Source organism: Anolis sagrei, chromosome X (genome assembly GCF_037176765.1).
Source record: "Anolis sagrei isolate rAnoSag1 chromosome X, rAnoSag1.mat, whole genome shotgun sequence".
NCBI classification, from domain to species: domain Eukaryota; kingdom Metazoa; phylum Chordata; class Lepidosauria; order Squamata; family Dactyloidae; genus Anolis; species Anolis sagrei.
The window spans coordinates 99,029,813-99,053,984 of record NC_090034.1 but is presented as its reverse complement, the minus strand read 5'-3'; the positions used below and the strand labels follow the sequence as shown (position 1 = coordinate 99,053,984).

The window sequence follows — 24,172 nt, the reverse complement described above, 5'->3', positions numbered from 1 at the left end:
CAAAACAAAATCAAAGCACCCCCAACAGATAGTCATCCAGTCTCTGCTTAAAATCTTCCAGAGAAAAAAACTCCACCACACTCCAAGACAGCAGCTTATTCCACTGCCGGAACAGCTCTTACCCTCTGGTCGTTCTTCCTAATGTTTAGGTGGTATATCTTTTCCTAAAGTTTTAATCTGTTGCTCCATGTCCTAGTCTCTAGAGCAGCAGAAAACAAACTTGATCCCTTCTCAAAGTGACACCTTTCAAATATTTCAACACACCTGTCAAGTTCCTTCTCAGCCGTCTTTTCTCCAAGCTAAACATACCCAGTTTCCTAAGCTGCTTTGCTTCTAAACTTTTGACTATTTTGGTTGTTGCACGATTCCTTTAAAATAATTCCGAGGTTTTTCTCACGACAGCATAGAAATGGTTGAAAGAAAATCACATCCTGGATTCTTAATGTAGACCATATTCACATATTTCATTACACTTACAACATACTAGAAAATGACTTTATTTATTGAGACAGAAATATTTCATAGAATCATAGAATCAAAGAGTTGGAAGAGACCTCATGGGCCATCCAGTCCAACCCCCTGCCAAGAAGCAGGAATATTGCATTCAAATCAACCCTGACAGATGGCCATCCAGCCTCTGTTGAAAAGCTTCCAAAGAAGGAGCCTCCACCACACTCCAGGGCAGAGAGTTCCACTGCTGAACGGCTCTCATAGTCAGGAAGTTCTTCCTCATGTTCAGATGGAATCGCCTCTCTTGAAGTTTGAAGCCATTGTTCCATTGCGTCCTAGTCTCCAAGGAAGCAGAAAACAAGCTTGCTCCCTCCTCCCTGTGGCTTCCTCTCACATATTTATACATGGCTATCATATCTCCTCCCACTCAGCCTTCTCTTCTTCAGGCTAAACATGCCCAGCTCCTTAAGCCGCTCCTCATAGGGCTTGTTCTCCAGACCCTTGATCATTTTAGTCGCCCTCCTCTGGACACATTCCAGCTTGTCAATATCTCTCTTGAATTGTGGTGCCCAGAATTGGACACAATATTCCAGGTGTGGTCTAACCAAAGCAGAATAGAGGGGGAGCATGACTTCCCTAGATCTAGGCACTATGCTCCTATTGATGCAGGCCAAAATCCCATTGGCTTTTTTTGCCGCCACATCACATTGTTGGCTCATGTTTAACTTGTTGTCCACGAGGACTCCAAGATCTTTTTCACACGTACTGCTCTCGAGCCAGGCATCGTCCCCCATTCTGTATCTTTGCATTTCGATTCTGGCCATGAAAGCCTCCGACAATACAAATAACATTGTGTTGTGTGAATAAAAGACACCAGCATTCAAAGCCTAGCTGAATCCCAGTTTCCCTTTATTATGTGTGTGTTTATAGCCACTAAGCATGTGCAGAGTGCCTTTCCTTTGTGGGTGAGAACAAGACTTTCAAGGTGCCATTAAAAGAACACACACTTTTACCCACTCTACACGAATCACTAGCATATAGATAACTCCTTTAAAAAGCATTTTTTTAAAAAAAACATTCACTTTAATTTGATTTCAAATTGATAGTTTCCTTTGCTGCAGCAAAGCCTGCTCAGAACTCTTGACGCATGCGCATTGGCATCCCAGGGCGGTCTAACCTTCCCCGTTCAAGTCCCTGGCGCGGCTGGCACGTGACTTTGCCCTCTCACGTGACCCGTCCAAGATGGCCGCGCCCGCATTAGTAAGTGACCTGGCGTTTCTTGTTTTTCCTGGCAAGCTGGTATATCTCAGAGAGATGAGAAGTTTGGGGCGTGTTATTAATGGACCTTGAAAGAAATTATGTCTATGGAAAGAGGAAGATCTGTATTTCTTGAATCTCTGTCCTTGTGCCAGCATCTCCATTGCATCTACACTATAGACTTAATGCAGTTTGACACCTTTTTAACTGCCATGGCTCACTGCTATGGAATCCTGGGATTTGTAGTTTTACAGCCAAAGAGTGCTGGGGCCTCTTTGGCTACAACTCCCAAGATTCCACAGCATTGAGCTGTAGAATCATAGAATCAAAGAGTTGGAAGAGACCTCATGGGCCATCCAGTCCAACCCCCTGCCAAGAAGCAGGAATATTGCATTCAAATCACCCCTGACAAATGGCCATCCAGCCTCTGCTTAAAAGCTTCCAAAGAAGGAGCCTCCACCACGCTCCGGGGCAGAGAGTTCCACTGCTGAACTGCTCTCATAGTCAGGAAGTTCTTCCTCATGTTCAGATGGAATCTCCTCTCTTGAAGTTTGAAGCCATTGCTCCATTGCGTCCTAGTCTCCAAGGAAGCAGAAAACAAGCTTGCTCCCTCCTCCCTGTGGCTTCCTCTCACATATTTATACATGGCTATCATCTCCTCTCAGCCTTCTCTTCTTCAGGCTAAACATGCCCAGTTCCCTAAGCCGCTCCTCATAGGGCTTCTTCTCCAGACCCTTGATCATTTTAGTCACCCTCCTCTGGACACATTCAAGCTTGTCAATATCTCTCTTGAATTGTGGTGCCCAGAATTGGACACAATATTCCAGATGTGGTCTAACCAAAGCAGAATAGAGGGCTAGCATTACTTCCTTAGATCTAGACACTATGCTCCTATTGATGCAGGCCAAAATCCCATTGGCTTTTTTTGCCGCCACATCACATTGTTGGCTCATGTTTAACTTGTTGTCCACGAGGACTCCAAGATCTTTTTCACACGTACTGCTCTCGAGCCAGGCATCCCCCATTCTGTATCTTTGCATTTCATTTTTTCTCCCAAAGCTATGGCAATTAAAGTGGTATCAAAGTGTATTTCTTCAGTGTAGATTAGGCATGGGCAAGCCTTGGCCCTCCATAGAGTCATAAAATCATATAATAATAAAAAAATAAACTTTATTGATACCCCGCCACCATCTCCCCAATGGGGACTCGGAGTGGCTTACATGAGGCCAAGCCCAAACAGAAAATTACAGTAAAATAAAGCCATGGTCTAGAGGCATTCTCTCCTGGGGTTTTGCCTGCATCTATGGCAAACATCCTCAGAGGTAATGAGGTCTGTTGGAACTAGGAAGAAAGGTTTATATATCTGTGGAATGACCAGGGTGGGACAAAGGACTCTTGTCTGCTGGAACTAGGTATGAATGTTTCAAATGACCACCTTGATTAGCATATACTGGCCTGACAGTTCCTAGAGCAAACTTTTGTGGTGATTAGATGTCCTTGTTTGTTTCCTCTCTGTTGTTGTGCTGTTGTAATTTTAGAGTTTTTTTAATACTGGTAGCCAGATTTTATTCATTTTCATGGTTTCAGGAGAGAATGCCTCTAGACCATGGCCCTATAGCCCGAAAAAACCTACAACAACCCAGTGATTCCGGCCATGAAAGCCTTCGACAATAAAATAAAACCGAAAATGCAAACAATAAACAACAAATAACATAATTACATCAAACATATGAAAACATAGCAATATAAAATTAGAATAGGCACAATGGCAATGACAGTGGGCGGGCTACATGTAATGATTAAAAGAAAGACTGATTAAAACTAATTAAAACTCAGGCGAGATAAAAGTGAGACAGATTATCTGCGGAGGAGGACTCATTATAGCAGGGGTTGTGGAATCAGGCTTTCCCACAAAGGGGGGGGGGGCATATACTCCAATGACAAAACGTTGAGGCTAAGCAATAGTGTGAGAATGTAAACCTATTCATCAAAAGCGCAGCAGAAGAGCCAGGTTTTAAGGTCCTTTTTAAAGGTTTCTAAGGTAGGGGCTTTCCTAATTTCTCCAGGTAGTGAGTTCCAGAGTTGGGGGGCCACAGAGGAAAAGGCTCTCTCCCTTGTACTTACTAGGCGAGCTTGTGAAATTGGCAGGGGCGAAAGAAGGGCCTCCTCAGAAGAACGGAGGGCCCGAGTTGTTCATGGAGATACAGTCACGAAGGTAGGCGGGTCCCAAACCGTTTAGGGCTTTATAGGTGATAACCTGCACCTTGAATTGGGACCGGAAAATAAACGGCAGCCAGTGGAGCTCCTTATACAGGGGGGTTAAAATCATGGATTTGGAAGAGACCTCATAGGCCATCCAGTCCAATCCCATTCTGCCAAGAAGCAGGAAAATTGCATTCAAAGCACCCCCACCAGATAGCCATCCAGCCTCTGTTTAAAAGCTTCCAAAGAAGGGACCTCAACCACACTCTGGGGCAAAGAGTTCCACTGCTGAACAGCTCTCACAGTCAGGAAGTTCTTCCTAATGTTCAGATGGAATCTCCTTTCTTGTAGTTTGAAGCCATTGTTCTGCGTCCTGGTCTCCAGGGAAGCAGAAAACAAGCTTGCCCACTCTTCCTTATGACTTCCTCTCACATATTGATACATGGCCCTCATCATGTCTCCTCTCAGCCTCTCGATTGACTGTGTGCTGGGTTTCTGTTAAAGACTTGTTAATGGGCTTAGTCGGAGATATAGTATTTACTGGAATCTAATGCTAACCTATTTTGGCTAAATGACCTTGCCAAAATTAGGGTGTGCAATAGATTTGCACAATACAGTAAGTTTCGTGCTGAGCCCAAGCAAAAGGGGAATGTACTTCAGGAGCTGCACTCAGAGCTCCTCTTTTAGGGACGTCATCTCTACTTAAATGGCCAGGACTCAGTGCAATGCAATCCTGGGATTGGTACTTTGGTATTTTATTTATCGTGTCATCCGCAACCAGACCATTGTATTACATTTCTAACAGAACTAAACAAACAAACAGATAAAAAAACACAAATTTTGCAAACTTGGTAGTTGATTAAATGTCCTTTGACCAGTATCTGGCCACTTGGAGTGCCTCTGGTGTTACTATAAGAAGGTCCTCCATTGTGCATGTAGCAGGGCTCAGGTTGCATTGCAGCAGGTGGTCTGTGGTTTGCTCTTCTCCACACTCGCATGTTGTGGATTCAACTTTGTAGCATTTCTTAAGATTGGCTCTGCATCTCGTACTTTGGTGAGGCACCAGCAGTCTTTGACAGAGAAGGCTGAAAAACTTGTAGAAATGCAACTCCCAGATTCCACAGCTTTGAACCAAGACAAAGTGGATTCATTCTACAGCACCCTGAGGTTTTCCTTTCCATTGATAGAAGCTTTGGATTTCTAACAAAATTGTTTGTAAGTAGGCAGCAACAGTAATGCACACCTTTTTTTGTCCAAATTACAAAGAGTGTAATTTTTGCCGCTGCACATTGCATTCGGCAGCATTTTTTTTTTTTTTTTTGGTTTCAGGGTTTTGAAAATTGAGGTGCAAATTAGATTCAGTGGTACACTAGACTCGAGTAAATATGGTAGTAACAAGCAACACTATAAAGGAAGGGAGGATGGACAATAATAATAGTAATAATAATAAAACTTTATTTATATACTACCCTTTCTCCCCTAGGAGACTCAGCGGTTTCCAAATATGCATAAATACAACAGACATACAAAAGGAAAAATAAAACATAAAACATTGACATATATAATGAAAATCAATATAAAAACAGTTCTGCTCTCTTATTTTGTGCAAGGTAAGCTACTTGGGGCCAAAATTCTGATAAAAGGCCTAAGCTATTAGGCGGGCTGGGCTGAAACTAGTGCAGAGAAAAGGGAGGCATGGGGAGACAGAATGCTACAGTGCAGAAGCCGGTCTCAGCAATGGTCATACTGGGGGACCAGGGGCCACTAATTTCCAGGGCTAATTTAAGGACTATTTAAAGGGTCTGGGCTGGAGGACAAGTGTTCTCAAATGGAAGGGTAATGGCCGGAATGCAATAGGACAATAGGTCAACTGATTAATTGTAACTGATGTACAGCCAAGTTAGTGTTGACTGAGTCTCCGGAACAAAAGTTGTTCCACAATTGTGGTGCTACAGCTGTGCGAAGTCCCTCTCCCATGTTCCAGCACAATGTGTGAACCTCACTGTTGGACCTCAGTCCTCAAACAGTTGCCAGTTCAGTGGCTGTGCAACTGGGAAAGCTGACCAGTTGGTGGCACTGCAATATTACAGGACCATGCCTTAGTGAAGTTCTTCTGCAGTTATACTCTATATATCATTTCTAGGTGACAGCCATATTATTCTGTTACAGCAAAATTGCACAGAGTGCTTTGGTGCCTTAACATCGAGTATGTTTATTATACCATAAGTATTCATGAACCACATGGTCCACAATTCCATAGAAGTTTAAGCCATAATCAACTCTGGTTGCACAAGAGTTTGGATCTTTTAGTGTGTATGATATAATTGTTGGGTAATTTTCCAACAATGTAAAGGCAACATGGTTTTAGTAGTATACTAGCTGTCCCCTGCCATGCGTTGCTGTGGGTTCTGTGTGGGAGGTTTGGTTCAATTCTGTCATTGCTGGGGTTCAGAATGCTCTGTGATTGTCGGTGAACTATAAATCCCAGCAACTACAACTCCCAAATGTCAAGGTTCTATTATCCCCAAACTCCACCAGTGTTCACTTTTGGGCATATTGAGTATTTGTGTAGAGTTTGGTCCAGATCCATCATTGTTTGAGTCCACGGTGCTCTCTGGATGTAGGCAAACTACAACTCCAAAATCAAAGGACACTGCCCACCAAACCCTTCCAATATTTTCCACTGGTCATGGGAGAACTGTACGCCAAGTTTGGTTCAATTCCATCGTTGGTGGGGTTCATATTGTAGATGAACTATAAATCCCAGCAACTACAACTTCCAAATGACAAAATCATTTTTTTTGAGTGAAGGACATACATTGGGTTGTTAGGTGTCTTGTGTCCAAATTTGGTGTCAATTGGTCCAGTGGTTTTTGAATTCTGTTAATCCCACAAACTAACATTACATTTTTATTTATATAGATGTATACATGTATGTACTATCTCTTCCACAGAATGGGTTGGATCCACTTAACTGTATCATTGAAATCCATAATATACAAGTCATGATCAATCTCCATTCATTTGAGTAGCTGTATTTTAAAGCATGGTTAAGTGTACAGCTTTATAATATGCAAAAAGTGATGCATAATAATGGTTCCTACAGTAAAGACATTCTTCCAAATATTTAGGTAGAATCTTGTTTTCTTTTGAAATTTTAAAGGCCTTATTCTAATTTCTAGATTGGTAGAAAACAAATTTGCTCTTCTTCTATATAATATCCCATCCGATGCTTAAAGACAGCTATCATTTCACCTCTCAGTCTTCTCTAAACATACTCAGATCCTTCAGTCATTTTTCATAAGACATTATGTTCAAAATCTTTGATAATCTTGGTTGTCCTCCTCAGAATATGCTCCAATATCGTTCCAGAACTGTGGTTTTCCTAGTGAGGTCTGATTAAAGCAGAATAAAATGGCACTAATATTTGAACTGGATTTGATTATCTTGTTGATGCAGCTCAGCTGCATTGATGCCTTATTCTGGTATGTGCTGCAGTTCCTGAAAAATGAATCACCTTCCCATTAGCTTTCTTCTTTCCTCAGCTCCGACAATGCCGAGGCATGGTCTCATTGCTGTACTCTACTTCTCGCTATAACAGCAGTTCAACTGGTTCCACTGCGAATCCTGTAAAAGTTGGTGTTCTCCAATATCTCAGCAACCGTTTTTATGATGTTGAAACCTTTGTAGACGTCAGCAAGGCACTAAAGAAGTGGAATCTGCACAGAAAAAACAAGTATGGGCACCCTTAATGTTGATTGCTTCCTTTCAAATTTCAATGTCTTATAGTGGTGGACAAAGCACTCCATTTGGTAAAATGTATGTTCCATGCACTTTTGGAAAGTGTGTATTTCTTTTCTTTTGAATGTGCTGTGTGAAGCACAATGGGAGCAAACGCATTGCCAGTGTAATCCCACCTGTATATCCTATGCCAGTGCAACTTCGGCTGCATCTACACTGCCATATAATGCAGTTCCAAACTGTACTATATTTATTTATTTATTTATTTACGGCATTTATATGCCGCCCTTCTCACCCCAAAAGGGGCTCAGAGCGGCTTACAAGATATATATACATACAATATATTATATTATTAGCATAGTACAATATCAGTATTAAATATTACTATATTGTACTATACCATTGTATTGTAATATTATTAGTAATATTGTTGCAGCATGATAGGAGAGATAATATCAAGAGAGATCCTTTTCGGAGAAAGAAAAGTATGTTTATTTCCAGCTGGCACCCTGGAGTGGAGCTGTGTCCAAAAGCAACCAGAGCACCCGATAAAGGCATTGTCTGTGTCTTTTATACCCTCCAAATGCAGGCAAACGACATGCTTCTACATACATTGACATCATTCACTACGTCACTTTAGCATCATAGAAATATCAAATTCTATCTTCCAACATACAAAAGGCAGGTCTCTGCATTTCTTTCTAAAGAGCAGCATACAGCTTGCAGGTTACATTCATCAATCAAGGGGCCTGCTTTGACCTGTCAGGAGGGAGGGAGGGTAGGCTCCTTACTTAGCTATAGCCTGGATTATGTTGCAGCAGTTTCTGTATCTGGAATGTATAGATAACATGTTCCCCTCTTCTCCCCCTTTCAGCATTCCTTCTCTGTCCTGCTGGCTTTCGTACACAGAGAGAACCTGATTTTTCTATACATTTCAGTTCTTGTAAAGTACATATAATATATGCATAAATAAATATCTATTTTTTCAATATCTCCCCATCAATATTACATGTAATATAAATATATAATTATAATATCATATTATTATTAGTAGTATTATATTGCATTACATTATAATAAATATTATATGTATATACAATATATTATATTATAGTACATTATATTATATTATTAGAATAGCACAGGAGACAAGGTGGAACTGTCTTCTGCCCCCCTCTCTCTTCACTCTGGCCGAGAGCAGCATTTAGTGCTGGGGGGAGGGGTCCCCAACTGATAACATATGTAAGAGACAAGATGGAACTGACTATATGGTCATTATAGACTCATATCATGCAGGAGCCCCCGGTGGCACAGTGGGTTAGACCCCTGTTCCGACAGGACTGAAGACCGACAGGTCGCAGGTTCAAATCCGGGGAGAGGCGGATGAGCTCCCTCTATCAGCTCCAGCTCCTCATGCGGGGACATGAGAGAAGCCTCCCACAAGGATGATAAAAACATCAAATCATCTGGGCATCCCTGGGCAACATCCTTGCAGACGGCCAATTATCTCACACCAGAAGAAACTTGCAGTTTCTCAGGTCGCTCCTGACACGACAAAAAAAAATAATGCAGTTACCGGTAACTGCATTGAACTGCACTATATAGGTCTGCACTGACCATATAATGAAGTTTCAAATTGCATCACATGGTAGTGTAGATCCAGTCTTAGCTGTTTCTGGAGATAGCCTGATGCCTTTTTTTTTTCACTTCCTTCTTCACATTTGCAGTTCTCTCCTCTATGTTATTCCCTTTTGAGTTATAGTTCAACCCAGAACTTGGAAGACTTTTGAGTTTTTTTGATAATGCGTTTCCCAGAATGCCCAGTGGCCCTGTGCTGGCTGATGAAGTTTTGGAAAGTAAAGTTTGCAGTCTGATTTAGGAAGATTTTTTAAAGTTCATTTCTTTTGTACTACAACCTCCAGAATTCCCTAGGAAAGCATGCTTGCTGGGGATTTATAATCCTACCCATCACCAAAACTTCAGCACTTTGTCCAACAGAAGTAGAAACTGGAAGCCAGAACCATTTCAATTTCAAGGTTAAAAAAAATATAAGACACTTCAAGGTGTTAAAATGCAAGAAAAGCTCTGCTGCATTATTTATTATTTATTTAAAACTTTTATATCCCGATCTTCTCACCTCCGTAGAGGGACTCAGACCGGCTTACAACAAGGATTCAATGCTACTAATTCAAGTTAAAAGATTGTACAACAATACAAGATAAAAATACATATAGATAAAATACATATATACCAAATCGCCAAGGTAAAATAATGTTCAACTCAGTCCGCATATGTGGTCACTCACTTTGGTCTGTAACCAGTCTCAGCCATTATTCTGGGAATGCTTCGTTCCATAATCAGTATTTTACTAGACTCCTGAAGGACAAGAGGGAGGAGGCAGATCTAATCTCGCTTGGGAGAGAGTTCCGTAGCCGAGGGGCCACCACAGAGAAGGCCCTGTCTCTCGTTCCCACCAAACGTGCTTGCGAAGGTAGTGGGACCGAGAGCAGGGCCTCTCCGGAACATCTTAATGTCTTTGATGGTTCATAGGGGAGAATACGTTCGGACAGGTAAATTAGACCAACATCTGAATTCCCCCATCCAACAGTAGCTAGATAGAGACTTCCAGTAAACCTCCAAGCAGCGTATGAAATGATATATGCTCTATTGTGGTGCCTTGGATATTTAAAATGATAGTTTTGTAGCTTAAATCTATCCTCACAGGTTAAAAGAATCAGGAGCTGGTCATGGTACAGTGGATAGAGTGTCAGGCTTGATGCAGATTATCTGGAACTGGAATTTGTATTGGATGAACTGGGGAAAAGGATGCCCCAACAATTTTAATTCTTATTATGTGTTTTGTCAAAATATAATTCAAAGAGTAGTTTTTCCAGCACCTACGTATCCTGTGATAATAGCAACAGGTGTTGTAGTTCAGCCCATGATTGTGTCTGGTACTCATGTTAATGTGGACGTAGGTCATGGAGATTCTGGGCCTGTGAGCCTTCATGAGATTTTAAGTTCTGAAAATGAGCAGTCTGTGCTTCCAACAGTCAGTGAAGGTCACATTCCACATGGTGCAGCAGAGCTGTTCTCTAGGGAAAAGAGTTCAGAGGCTAAAATCCCTGGTGCAGAAAATAATGACCTTACAGCCTCTGAGAATGCCTGCCATAGATGCAGGTGAAATGTCAGGAGAGAATGCTTCTAGAACATGGCCATACAGCCTGGAAAGCTCACAACAACCCAGTGATTCTGGCCATGAAAGCCTTCGACAATATAGAAAATAATGAGTTGCAAGATAGTGAGTTGGTAGATAGGAGGCTTAGTTTTTGCAAACTTCTGGCTGCTCAGCAGAACCCCTGAAGGTCACAGCGCCTCTTACAGAAGAAACCCATAGCAGAAACTCATGGAAGTAGACATGACTTCATGTCTTTATTAGAGAGGCCGGGATCATTTCCTGGGCAATCTGGTCAATGTTGGTAATTGAGACAACAGCTCGTGCCAAGTCCTGATCAAGCTTACTGGGGGAATTCTAGTTTCATGTCTTTGCTCCTGTTTCAGGCTTCCAAGTTTGAAGGATTGTTCCTGGATTTTTATTTGATCTTATGCTGCCTTTTATTTCCTGGTTCCCTTGCATTCCTCTGCTGGATGTCCTGTTGCTTTGGGATTTTGGATTACTCTTGTACCTTGAACCTTGTGGACTATTTTACACATATAGACTTTGAAGTTTTTACTATTTTTGTTGAAGTGCTTTTTATATAATCTTCAATAAACTGCTTTGCTGATTTAACTTGGAGTGTGGTGGTTAAGTACAGAGGTGTTTCCTGGCCTGGAGCGCAACAACAGGTATCCTAGTGGGCTTGCTAGACATAACGCAAAATACCAATGTGGTTAAAACAAATACCATGAAACCCTTGAGGAAATAAAATGAGGTAGTGCCACCCGCAACAGTAGTTCCTTTTGTTAAATAAGGAAGTTGTTGGTGTCAGGCCTGGGAAAAGGTGAAGCTTGTGTTTTAAGAGAAGGAGAACTGATGGTAAAATATGAGCTGCCCAAACAGAAAGTCCTGGCATCAATCTTCCAGATTGCCAGATGCGGGGATTAAAAAGCAAATGAAAGGGAGAGCCTCTCTGTCTGCTTCCAGCCAAAGTAGTGAACCGAGAGTACATTTGTAATGTATTTTAAAAGCACAATGTTTAAAAGCTTGGCATTATATTAAGTGTCCTGTGACCAGTAGCTGGCCACTTGGAGTGCCTTTGGTGTTCCTTTAAGAAGGTCCTCCATTGTGCATGTGGCAGGGCTCAGACTGCATTGTAATAGGTGGTCTGTGGTTTGCTCCTTTCCACACTCACATGTCGTGGAGTCCACTTTATCAAAGTAGATAATACTGGTTTAGATGAACGGACATTCATAGCTTTCTTTCAGAAGTTTTGTGATCTTCCAAAGGCATTGATCGGTTTCTTGATTCAAATCAATCTTATCATTTTCAGTAGTTTAGAGAAGTAATGTAAAGGTTTTTCCCTAACATTAAGTCAGGCGTGTCCGACTCTGGGGGTTGGTGCTCATTTCCATTTCTAAACTGAAGAGCTGGCATTGTCCATAGACACCTCCAAAGTCATGTGGCCAGCATGACTGCATGGAGCACTGTTACCTTCCTACTGGAGTGTTACCTATTGATCTACTCACATTTGCATGTTTTCGAATTGCTAGGTTGGCAGAAGCTGGGGCTAACAGTGGGAGCTCACTCCGCTCCCTGGATTCGCACCTGCGACTTTTTGGTTAGGAAGTTCAGCAGCTCAGCGGTTTAACCTGTCAAGTTAAGGCGCAACTTGACAGAAGCAAAATGCTAGATCCACCAGACACAGCTCTGTAAATCAAGGACTCTGGAGACTTTGGTTACAAAAGAAAAACTCAGTTTACTAAGCACAGAAAAAACACGTCCATCTACAGCGAGTGACACACAGGAAGAGAAAGGAAAACCGAAAGTCAAAACAGAACTTTGCAGCTGTTAATCTTCTTGCAGAAGAGAGTTTATCTTAAGGTCACTTAATCACAGCCTCAACATAAACATTTCAGTACAGCATTTCCATTCTCAGTGGCATCCATATTTGCTACACAAGAATTACATTTAAAACGAATACACATAATACATATAATACCTCAATAAATCCTGACATAACCCACTGCACCTCTGGGGGCTCCTAGTTTAGAGAGCAACATGTGAAATCTTGGTAATTGAGTTTCCAATCTTCCCAAAATAATGTTTGAATATGTGTCCACCAACTCCATCTTTAGGCTTTGCATTGAAGCATGCGAGCGTTATGGATTTGAAGTTGGAGCTGCTGTCTTTGTCCTGAACCTGAAAGGAAGAATTAGGTATGCAATGTACACTCTACCTGTGGTGTTTGTTGTCAGCATGATTAGTGGACCTTTTGGGAAATCACTCATTTGAAATTCCTCTTGTTTTTTTTTAATACCATTTTTGTAGTCTAAAGCTACTCAGGCCCCTTCCACACAGTTGAATAAAATCTCACATTTCCTGCTTCGAACTGGACTGTATGGCATTGTGGACTCAGATAACCCAGTTCAAAGCAGATAGCACTTATGATTCGTGCAATTAATTCCTTCCTCAATCCGGATCTCCCTCCCCGACAATTTCCATTGCCCAATCTCCCAGTGTTTTAAAATTTTATCCTTAAATTTGGCTTTGCCCCTTGCAATTTCTGTGTGTTTACTGTCCTATTTTATACTGCTGTTCTCGCTTATTATTTAGGTTTTGCATTTCATGTTTTTTAGTTCTGTTATGCCTTGTGTTATATTGTGTTATGCTTTTGTGTAATATTGTGTTTACTGTATTGAAGGGCGTGGCCTCTTGTAAGCCACCCCGAGTCCCCCTGGGAGAGATGGAGCGGGGTACAAATAAAGTATTATTATTATTATTATTATTATTATTATTATTATTATTATTATTATACTAGCCGTCCCCTGCCATGCATTGCTGTGTGGGAGGTTTGGCCCAATTCTATCGTTGGTGGGGTTCAGAATGCTCTGTGAGTGTAAGTGAACTATAAATCCCAGCAACCACAACTCCCAAATGTCAAGATTCTATTTTCCCCAAACTCCACCAGTGTTCACATTTGGGCATATGGAGTCTTATTGGTCCAGATCCATCATTGTTTGAGTCCACAGTGATCTCTGGGTGTAGGTGAACTACAACTCCAAAACTAAAGGACACTGCCCACCAAACCCTTCCAGTATTTTCCGTTGGTCATGGGAGAACTGTGTGCCAAGTTTGGTTCAATTCCATCGTTGGTGGGGTTCAGAATGCTCTTTGATTGTAGGTGAACTATAAATCCCAGCAACTACAACTCCCAAATAACAAAATCATTTTTTTGAGTGAAGGACATACATTGGGTTGTTAGGTGCCTTGTGTTCAAATTTGGTGTCAATTCGTCCAGTGGTTTTTGAGTTCTGTGAATACCACAAACGAACATTACATTTTTATTTATATAGAATGTGGGATTTCTGCCCTGATATTCTGGGTTGTATGGCTGTGTGGAAGGCATCCTAAGAAAAAGCTGGTTTGTGTCTTTAAAAGTTTTGAGTCAAAGTCTTTATATGATTTGGGAGCTGTTTTCAGCACTTTTGGAAGTCAGGATAAATATATCTTAAATATATTGTGTCTATAATAAAAGGAATGTCCTCATCCTATAACATGTAGAGCCTAATTCTGTAGTTTGAAGCTGTTTTGCATGCACAATTATTCTTTTACATCTGTTGCTTAGGCTACCTTGTGAAGCATTATCTGCATTGCTGGAACTGTTATATTCCTTTAGGGCCTGGGGTCAAAATAACTGGTACCAGAATAGTATCACAAAATGGAAAAACGACCTGGATTTTCAAAACTATGAAGAAATCCGCTTGGAGGCCATCGACGTCAGTGGTTCCATCATCAGCTACAATGGTCTGGATAACCTAGGTGAGAAATTGGGCTCTACTTAGGCCTGTGATTATTATTTATTGATGTATAGTGCTAAGAGAATTGCAATGTCTGAGTTTGAAAAGTTATTTCAACTCCCAGAAGCACCTAGCCAGAAGTCTGGGAGTTGTAGTCCAAAACGTAACTTTGCCAAACTCTGTTTCAAATTCTGGAGATTTTTGAATATCCTGATTTGGAAATCATTAGATATAATTTGGATAAACAGGTAAAAGTTTCCCCTTGACATTAAGTCTAGTCGTGTCCGATTCTGGGGGGTTATTGCTCATCTTCATTTCTAAGTTCAAGAGCTGGCGTTGTCCATAGACACCTCCTAGGTCATGTGGCTGGCATGACTCAGGGCGGATCACAATGCGTGGCAAACATTCAATGCCATAGACACACAACATATATAGACGGAGACACAAAGGTTATTTTTAACCATTACATCCAAAAAACTTTTTAACCATTACATCTGGTTTTAATTGTGTCGTATTTATTGTTAAAGTTTACTTTTTGATTTTTATTTACTGCTGTATTGTTGTTGTCTTTTATTGTTGTATTGGGTCTCGGCCTATTGTAAGCCGCACGGAGTCCTTTGGGAGATGGTAGCAGGGTATAAATAAAGGTTGATTATTATTATTATTATTATTATTATTATTATTATTATTTAACTTTCTAGTTTCATGAGGGTATGCTTTTTGAATTCTGGCCACCGGGGGAGCTGTCACTTCACCATCTACTTGTGACACTGATGAAGTACTTCCTCATTCTTTTGCACGCTGCTGGAGAGTTTTTATGGCGTCGTAAATTAGTTAAATTAGCCTAAGTTTCCAAGCAAGGCTTCCCAGATTCAATTAAAGTATGGCATCATTTTACCACTCATTACAAGAATAGGAAAGGCCTTATGAGTCAGTGAATGGCTATAACCCTATTAGTGCTATAAATAGAAGCACAGTACAAGTGTGCTATACAATGGAAGTCCAATGAAAGAACAATAGACATCCGGTTCTTATGAAATCTGTATCAAATGCCAGGCTGTGTTTGGTAAGTCTTTTGATGCCACTGCATATAAATCTTTCGCCTGTAGCTACAGAATCCTCCTTCTGATTTGTATCCTCATGATATCTTGCCTTTGATTTTATTCTTGCCAAGAATAGGTCTTTTTTTCCCCAGCAACCCAGTTGTATAACAAAAGCAAAGCTTCTTCCTTCTGATGTGATTAGTCAGGTGCTTGGGCTGCTGATGAAAAGGTCTATTCGCACACTTAGCCCCAGAAAACCTTGTGATAGGTTCGCATTCAGGTTGCCATAAACCAGAAATGACTTGAAGGCACAGAATAACAACAGTACTTCCATTGTATAGTGCATAGCATTTTAACTCTTTGTGTAGCGTTGTCTGTCCCGTGCATGTATGTGTGTAATGTCATATTTTGCATTTCATTTGGAGACCATTATTATTATTATTATTATTATTATTATTGAGAAGAATGAATGGAAGACACCAAAGCATATATATATGGCATTAGTGTGGGTGGATGTGTGAAGTGCCTTTAAGTAGGGCAGTGGGACCTTATTATTATTATTATTATTATTATTATTATTATTATTATTTGAAACACAACAAGATGAGTCCACAGCAGAGTCCACAGCAGACAAGATCACTCTGCTGGCTGTTGAATTGGATCACACGTCGGACACTTCCCAAGTGTCTAGGACTGTGTGATGTATTGGCGAATAATGCGTGCAGATTCCAGTAAGGTGGCCTTTTGCAGCTGGCAGATGGTGATTTTGTTACTGCCGATTGTGTTTAAGTGCAGGCCAAGATCTTTAGGCACTGCACCCAGTGTGACGATCACCACTGGGACCACCTTGTGCCAGAGTCTTTGCAATTTGATCATTTAAATCCTCATTTCGTGTCAGCTTTTCCAGTTGTTGCTCTTCAGTTCTGCTGTCGCCTGGGATTGCAACATCAACGATCCATACTTTGTTTTTTAACATGATTGTGAGGTCAGGAGTGTTGTGCTCCAAAACTCTCTCTGTATGAATTCAGAAATCCCAGAGTAGTTTGACGTGTTCATTTTCTGTAACTTTTTCCAGCTTGAGATACCACCAGTTCTTTGTCGCAGGCAGATGGTATTTGTGGCACAAGTTCCAATGGATTATCTGAGCAACGGTGTTGTGTCTCTGCTTATAGTCTGTCTGTGCGATCTTCTTGCAGCAGCTGAAGATACGATCTATTGTTTCCTCTGCTTCCTTACATATTTATCCTATTTATATCCTGCTTTTCTCTACCCCGAAGGGGACTCAAGGCAGCTTTACATATAGGCAACTATTCAATGCCTTTGGACAAAAACATCCGGGCGTCCCCTGGGCAACGTCCTTGCAGATGGCCAATTCTCTCACGCCAGAAGCAACTTGCATTTTCTCAAGTCACTCCTGACACAAAAAAAGCCTTTGGACAGCATATAGTAAAAATAAAATATATAGTAAAAATGTGCCCGCCAGGTTAGTATGTTATGCGTTTAGTTACCATTGGGTTGTTGTGAGTTTTTCTGGGCTGTCTAGCCATGTTCCAGAAGCATTCTCTCCTGACGTTTCACCCGCATCTACGGCAGACATCCTCTGAGGTTGTGAGGTCTGTTGGAAACTAGGCAAGTGAGGTTTATATATCTATGGAATGTTCAGGATGGGAGGCAGGAAGCAGCCAGGCTTTGAAGCTGCAAGGCTATTCAGTGCTGATCAAGGTGGCCAGTTGCAACATTCACACCTACCTCAAACAGACAAGAGTTCTTTCTCCCACCCTGGACATTCCACAGATATATAAACCCCACTTTCCTAGTTTCCAACAGATGTCACAACCTCTGAGGATGCCTGCCCTAGATGCAGGCGAAACGTCAGGAGAGAATGCTTCTGGAACATGGCCATATAGCCCAGAAAACACACAACAACCCTGTCATTCTGACCATGAAAGCCTTTGACAATGCATCTTTTCATTTCTTATCTGACCATTGACTGGCAATTGTGTTGACATATTTAACATAGGCAAGAATGAGGTCTGAGAGTGATGCAATTCCTTAAGGGACGGCTGATGCATACTCTCTGTTTGTGGGTGTGTATGTGAGGTTGCAATATAGTTTGCATATTCATAACATGATACTAGGTGAATGATAGGGAGGGAACATGGATGAAATAGGTTTTGGTTGTCTGTGAGAGTGAGAGGTATTACAACATCGGAAGTGAGAATTAATTTGGGTGGAGAAAGTCATGTGGCATCACAGTATGGAAGAAATATATCTTGGCAGTACTCTTAAGAAGAGTATCCTGATTTGCAAGGTCGTCCTTTCAAATTGAGGACACAAATGACCCCAAGTTTCATAAGATGTGATCTTACAAGGAGGAAAAATCAGAATGCTGATTTTGTGGTGGTGCAATGGGTTAAACCTTTGTGCCGGCAGGTCTGCTGACCAAAAGGTTGGCAGTTCAAATCCAGAGAGTGGAGTCAGCTCCTGCCTGTCAGTTTCAGCTTCTCATGAAAAGACATGAGAGAAACCTCCCATAACCTCCCACAGGATGGTCAAACATCTGGGCGTTCCTGGGCAACGTCCTTGCAGACAGTGAATCCTCTCACACCAGAAGCGACTTGAAGTTTTTCAAGTTGCTCCTGACATGAAAACCTATGGCAAAGAACCCTCTCAAAGGGCCATATGGACAACTGAGAAAGGACACTGAAAGGCCAAACTGCCTGGAACTCCACTTCTAGTTTTGAATAAATGGTTTTTTTATGTTCAACATCACAGAAAAACATTGCAAAAGGTTTCAAAAACTCATAGTTACATCTGAAGACTTTCAGGAGCGGCCATTCACTTTTTAAATATTGGCCAGAGATTTGTAATAGTAATTATCACATCTTTCATGGTGACATTTTAGGTAGAAAGCATGTCAAGCTGATGCAAATGGAAGCAACTTAAAACACACTGGTTTGGCCCATACTGATCTGACCCATTCCATGGAGTTGTATTTCAGAGTTGTCAAGGGCCAAAAACATCTTTGGATGCCACATGAACTTTGACCCAACAAAAATTCACCCTTTTAGACCATGCAAATGAAATGTATTTGCATACTCCAGAAACTTTGTTTTTGCTTTGTATTCTTCGATTACCCAAGACACAAAACTTTGTAAACTTTTGCATATATCTGCCTATTTATTTATTTACTTCATTTATGCCCCACCTCTCTCACCCCGCAGGGGCCTCAAAGCGGCTTACAGACTCCGGCAAAATTCAATGCCGCATGTCAACATAACCATTAAAATATACCCCAGCAACTATAAAACAATTAAAACACATGAGCAAATAAACTCAGAGAGCAATAAAAACAGATTAAAACATAGAAAGTGCTTGATTTCATTTATCCATAATCCTTGTTCATAATCCTTGTTCGAACTGTGTCGAAATCTATACTGTTTTAATTCCCCAAACGTCCGCATACAGAGCCAGGCCTTTAGCTATGTTTCTGAAGACCAGAAGGGATGTGGCCTGCCTGATGTCGCTAGGGAGGGAGTTCCACAGCCGAGGGACCACCGCTGAGAAGGCTGTGTCTCTCGTTCTCACCAATTGTGCTTGTGAAGGAGGTGGGACAGAGAACAGGGCCTTCCCAGCAGATCTTAAAGCTCTAGTTGGCTCATAAGCAGAGATATTCTTTTTTTGTGTCAGGAGCGACTTGAGAAACTGCAAGTCACTTCTGGTTAAACCCTTGTGCCAGCAGAACTGCTGACTAACACATCAGCGGTTTGAATCCAGGGAGAGCGGGTTGAGCTCCATCTGTCAGCTCCAGCTCCCCATGCAGGGACATGAGAGAAGCTTCCCACAAAGATGATAAAACATCAAAACATCTAGGCATCCTCTGGGCAACGCCCTAGCAGACGGCCAATTCTCTCACACCAGAATTGATAAGGGGAGATGTGTTTGGACAGGTAAGTTGGACCAGAACCGTTTAGGGCTTTATAGGCCAAAGCCAGCACTTTGAATTGGGCTTGGTAACAAACCGGCAGCCAGTGGAGCTGGCACAACAGAGGAGTTGTATGCTCCTTGTATGCCGCTCCAGTAAGGAATCTGGCTTCTGCCTGTTGGGCTACTTGGAGCTTCTGAGCCATCTTCAAAGGCAACCCCACAGAGTGTGTTGTACCCTGCTATACGCCTGCGAATCATGGACTATCTACAGACGTCACATGCAACTCCTGGAACGATTCCATCACTGTCTCCCATCCGTAGGGATACCAAGGTGCTTGTCTATAAAACGATTGTCCTCCTGACCCTGCTATATGACTGCGAAACGTGGACAGTCTACAGATGTCACATGCAACTCCTGGAACGATTTCATCAGCGCTGCCTCCAGAAAATCCTGCAAATCTCTTGGGAAGACAGGCGGACAAATGTCAGCATGCTGGAAGAAGCAAAGACCACCAGCATTGAAGCGATGGTCCTTCGCCATCAACTCCGCTGGACCGGCCGCATTGTCCACATACCCGACCACCGTCTCTCAAAGCAGTTGCTCTGCTCCAAACTCAAGAATGGAAAACTGAATGTTGGTGGGCAGGAAAAGAGATTTAAAGATGGGCTCAAAGCCAACCTTAAAACTCTGGCAGACACCGAGAACTGGGAAGCCCTGGCCCTTGAGCGCTCCAGCTGGAGGTCAGCTGTGACCAGCAGTGCTGTAGAATTCGAAGAGGCACGACTGGAGGGCGAAAGAGAGACACGTGCCAAGAGGAAGGCGTGTCAAGCCAACCTTGACCGGGACCGCCTTCCACCTGGAAACCAATGCCCTCACTGCGGGAGAAGATGCAGGTCAAGAATAGGGCTCTACAGTCACCTACAGACCCACCGCCAGTACACCGATCTTGGAAGACAATCCTACTCGGACAACAAGGGATCGCCTAAGTAAGTAGTAGTCTATACGAGATGTAACAAGAGCTTGGACCACCGTGGCCAAGTCTGGCTTCTCAAGGTACGGTCACAAATGGCACACAAGTTTTAATTGTGCGAAAGCTCCCCTGGCCATCTTGGAGTTCCAGACTCAGCAATGAGTCCAGGATCACTCCCAAGCTGCGTACCTGCGTCTTCAGGTGGAGTGCAAACCCATTCAACACAGACTGTAACCCTAGACCCTGTTCAGCCTTATGACTGACCTGGAGTACCTATTTCCATCTTGTCTGGATTCAATTTCAATTTGTTTGTCCCCATCCAGACCATCACTGCCGCCAAGCACTGGTTTACACATTTGCTGTTATAGGATTTGTTTGATTTTGATTGGGGTGGGGTTTTGGTTTCTTGCCTTTGTGGATAAATCACAGCCTGTTTCCAATTTCTTCTCCTTCTCTGGGGTCCTTCTTATAGTCAACCTGAAAGCCCTGAAATACCTGGACCTCAGCAGGTGCCCCAACATTGACGACTGGAGCTTGTGCCGGCTGACTGCCTTCGGAGACACACTGGAGGAGCTTTCGCTTGCTGGCTGCCCCCGGATCACCGAGAGAGGCCTTGCTTGCCTCCATCATCTTCAGTAAGTACACCAGAGTAGGTTGTATGGTGTGGGTTGTATGTCAGAGGCCATAGGTGCCGGTTTTAACCCATTATTCCATAGGTAAGAGAGGAGTAACAGCTTGGACTGTTAACGCCATGTTCCTTGGATCCTGAGAACCAAGCTGACTTGGTGACGTGAAGCCCAATTCGTTGGAGGCATCAAATGAAATGCCAAATATTTTTAATGTTAATTATATGAATGATTTATGCCTCCACATTTATTTTTTAAGCTCAAGTGAAAAGGCCACCCTAGTGGCACAGCAGGTTAAACCACTGAGCTGCTGAACTTGCTGACCGAAAGGTTGGCGGTTCGAATCCGGGGAGCAGGCTGAGCTCCCGCTGTTAGCCTCAACTTCTGCCAACCAAACAGTTCAAAAATATGCAAATGTGAGTGGATCAATAGGTACCACTTCTGCGAGAAGGTAATGGCACGCCATGTAGTCATGCTGGCCACATGACCTTGGAGGTGTCTACGGGCAACGCTGGCTTAAAAATGGAGATCAGCGCCACTCTCCAGAGTTGGGCACAACTAGACTTAATATCAGGGGAAACCTTTACTTTACTTTAGAAGGCTAGAACCAGGAAAGGAATGGTTTTATTAACTCATCCTCCACTGTTGTTTGCAGAAACCTGAAACACTTGGATGTCTCAGACCTCCCTTCCGTTCAACACAAAGAGTTGGTTCGGATCCTGTTGGAGGAGATGTTACCCCAATGTGACATCGTAGGAATGGGCTATGGGGAAATGGAGCCACGTGTCGAAGATGCCGTGAATAGAGACGAAATGGAGGAGCATCAGGAAGCAACCAGTAACTTGAAAACCCGTGAAATCCATACCTGAGCAGAGAGAGAGGGGACTTTTTTGCTCAGCGAAGACATTCTGCGATTCCCTGTTTCTTGTTTGCATTTAGGCATCACAGAGATGGCAAAGAAGTTTGTTATTCTAAAGTAGCAGCGGGCAATGGTTAAAGGACAAGGGGCTACATTAGCCTCCAAGGAGACTCACCACAACACACACACAAATCAACCTCCAAATGCTTCCAAACACCTTAGAAGTGTGGAGATATATTGCCACGTTTGGCAAAGAACAGTGGTGGACAATTTAGGGTCCAGGAGAGGATGTGACAGGAAACCCACCTCCTTTTTGAAAGTAAGATTTCTCCTGGGCCTAAAATGGTGTCTCACAACTGTACCCAAAATGTCCTCATGCCCTCTATAAAAGAATTTTGGGTGTGGATATTCTTTAAACAACAGTTTGGGGAGCCCTCAAAAATTATTCCGCAGGCCGCATGGAACTCCTGCTCTAAAGCAAGGTTGAATCAATGTTTGACTCAGGATCTACTGTTAGTTGGAAAATCTTTCCTGAAAAAAAAAAACAGAAGTCTACTTTTGGACCTCATTTTTGGAGGGTGGGGGGAAACAGATATGTATTTATTTATCATCTCAGAAGCAAATCGAGAGTACAGTTGCAATGTATTTAAAAACTCAAAGTTTTTAAAAAACTTGGCATTATACTGTCCTTTGACAAGTAGCTGGTCACTGGTGTTGCTATAAGAAGGTCCTCCATTGTGCATGTGGCAGAGCTCAGGTTGCATTGTAGTAGGTGGTCTGTGATTTGCTCTTCTCCACACTCACATGTCATGGACTCCACTTTGTGGCCCCATTTCCTAAGGTTGTCTCTGCATCTCGTGGTGCCACAGCACAGCCTGTTCACCATCTTCCAAGTCGCTCAGTCTTCTGTGTGCCCAGGAAGGAGTCCCTCATTTGGTCTCAGCCACTGATTGAGGTTCCGGGTTTTTGCCTGCCGCTTTTGGACTCTTGCTTGCTGAGGTGTTCCTGCGAGTATCTCTGTAAATCTAATAAAACAATTTCTTGGTTTAAGGCATTGGCGTGCTGGCTGATATCCGAATGGGATGGGCTGGAGATGTCACCGCCTTTCATTACTGGCTGCTACTTCCCAGTGGATGTCAGGTGCTTCAATATTCTCTAAACAGTATAATTTCTCCAATGGTGTAGGGCGTAGACATCCTGTGATAATGTGGCATGTCTCATTAAGAGCCACATCCACTGTTTTAGTGTGGTGAGATGTGTTCCACACTGGGCATGCGTACTCAGCAGCAGAGTAGCATAACACAAGGGCAGATGTCTTCACTGTGTCTGGTTGTGATCCCCAGGTTGTGCCAGTCAGCTTTTGTATGATGTTATTTCTAGCACCCACTTTTTGCTTGATTTTTAAGCAGTGTTTCTTATAAGTCAGATCACGGTCCAGGGTAACAAAAAGAATGTGATGCATTCTTTGAGCTCCCATAGTCAAGAGTAGTATAACTCATGTGTTGTTGGGTTGTTGTGAGTTTTCCGGGCTGTTTGGCCATGTTCCAGAAGCATTCTCTCCTGACGTTTTGCTCACATCCATGGCAGGCATCCTCAGAGGTTGTGAGGTCTGTTGGAAACTAGGAAAATAGGGTTTACATATCTGTGGAACATCCAGGGTGGAGGACCTTCTTAAAGCAACACCATTTGTTTCTTCCCTGTTCCCTTCTTTCTGTAGAACCTAAAGAACTTCAATAAAGACAACAATAAGCAAGTTTGGCCATAGCTTGGAGAGCCATTGAGTCAATTGACTGAAGGTTGAGCTGATGACTTTGAGTATCCAAATATCTTGAATTGTGTTTGAGTTCTGATCATCAGGGTTTTAGAAAGTTTCTCTAAACCAGAGGAGGAAAGTAGGAAGGGTCGTTTTGGTCACATCTAAAAGCAGACTGCTGGATATGCTGGACATCTCTGTTTCGAAATCTGTCCCTCTCTCTGAACCTGTCATTATAATTAAAGATAGCAGTCCTCCTATCTCTCTTTACCTGGGAAATAGAGGTATATTGCCTTTGGATATGGGGGTTTAGCTCAGCCATGGGCAAATTTGAACCCTCCAGGTGTTTAGGACTTCAACTCCCACAATTCCTAACAGCTTCAGGA

At 42.5% G+C, this 24,172-nt stretch overlaps 1 protein-coding gene across 1 annotated transcript; it reads left to right on the top strand.

The window, feature by feature from the left end:
- The first annotated feature begins 1,633 nt into the window (after nucleotides 1-1,633).
- On the top strand, nucleotides 1,634-23,791 carry DMAC2 (distal membrane arm assembly component 2). Its single transcript, XM_067460945.1, has 6 exons — nucleotides 1,634-1,710; nucleotides 7,455-7,645; nucleotides 12,946-13,026; nucleotides 14,487-14,629; nucleotides 21,021-21,183; nucleotides 21,830-23,791. Exons 1-6 carry the CDS (start codon nucleotides 1,693-1,695, stop codon nucleotides 22,041-22,043), a joined length of 810 nt encoding a protein of 269 aa, XP_067317046.1. The 5' UTR covers nucleotides 1,634-1,692; the 3' UTR covers nucleotides 22,044-23,791.
- Nucleotides 23,792-24,172: the final 381 nt, after the last annotated feature.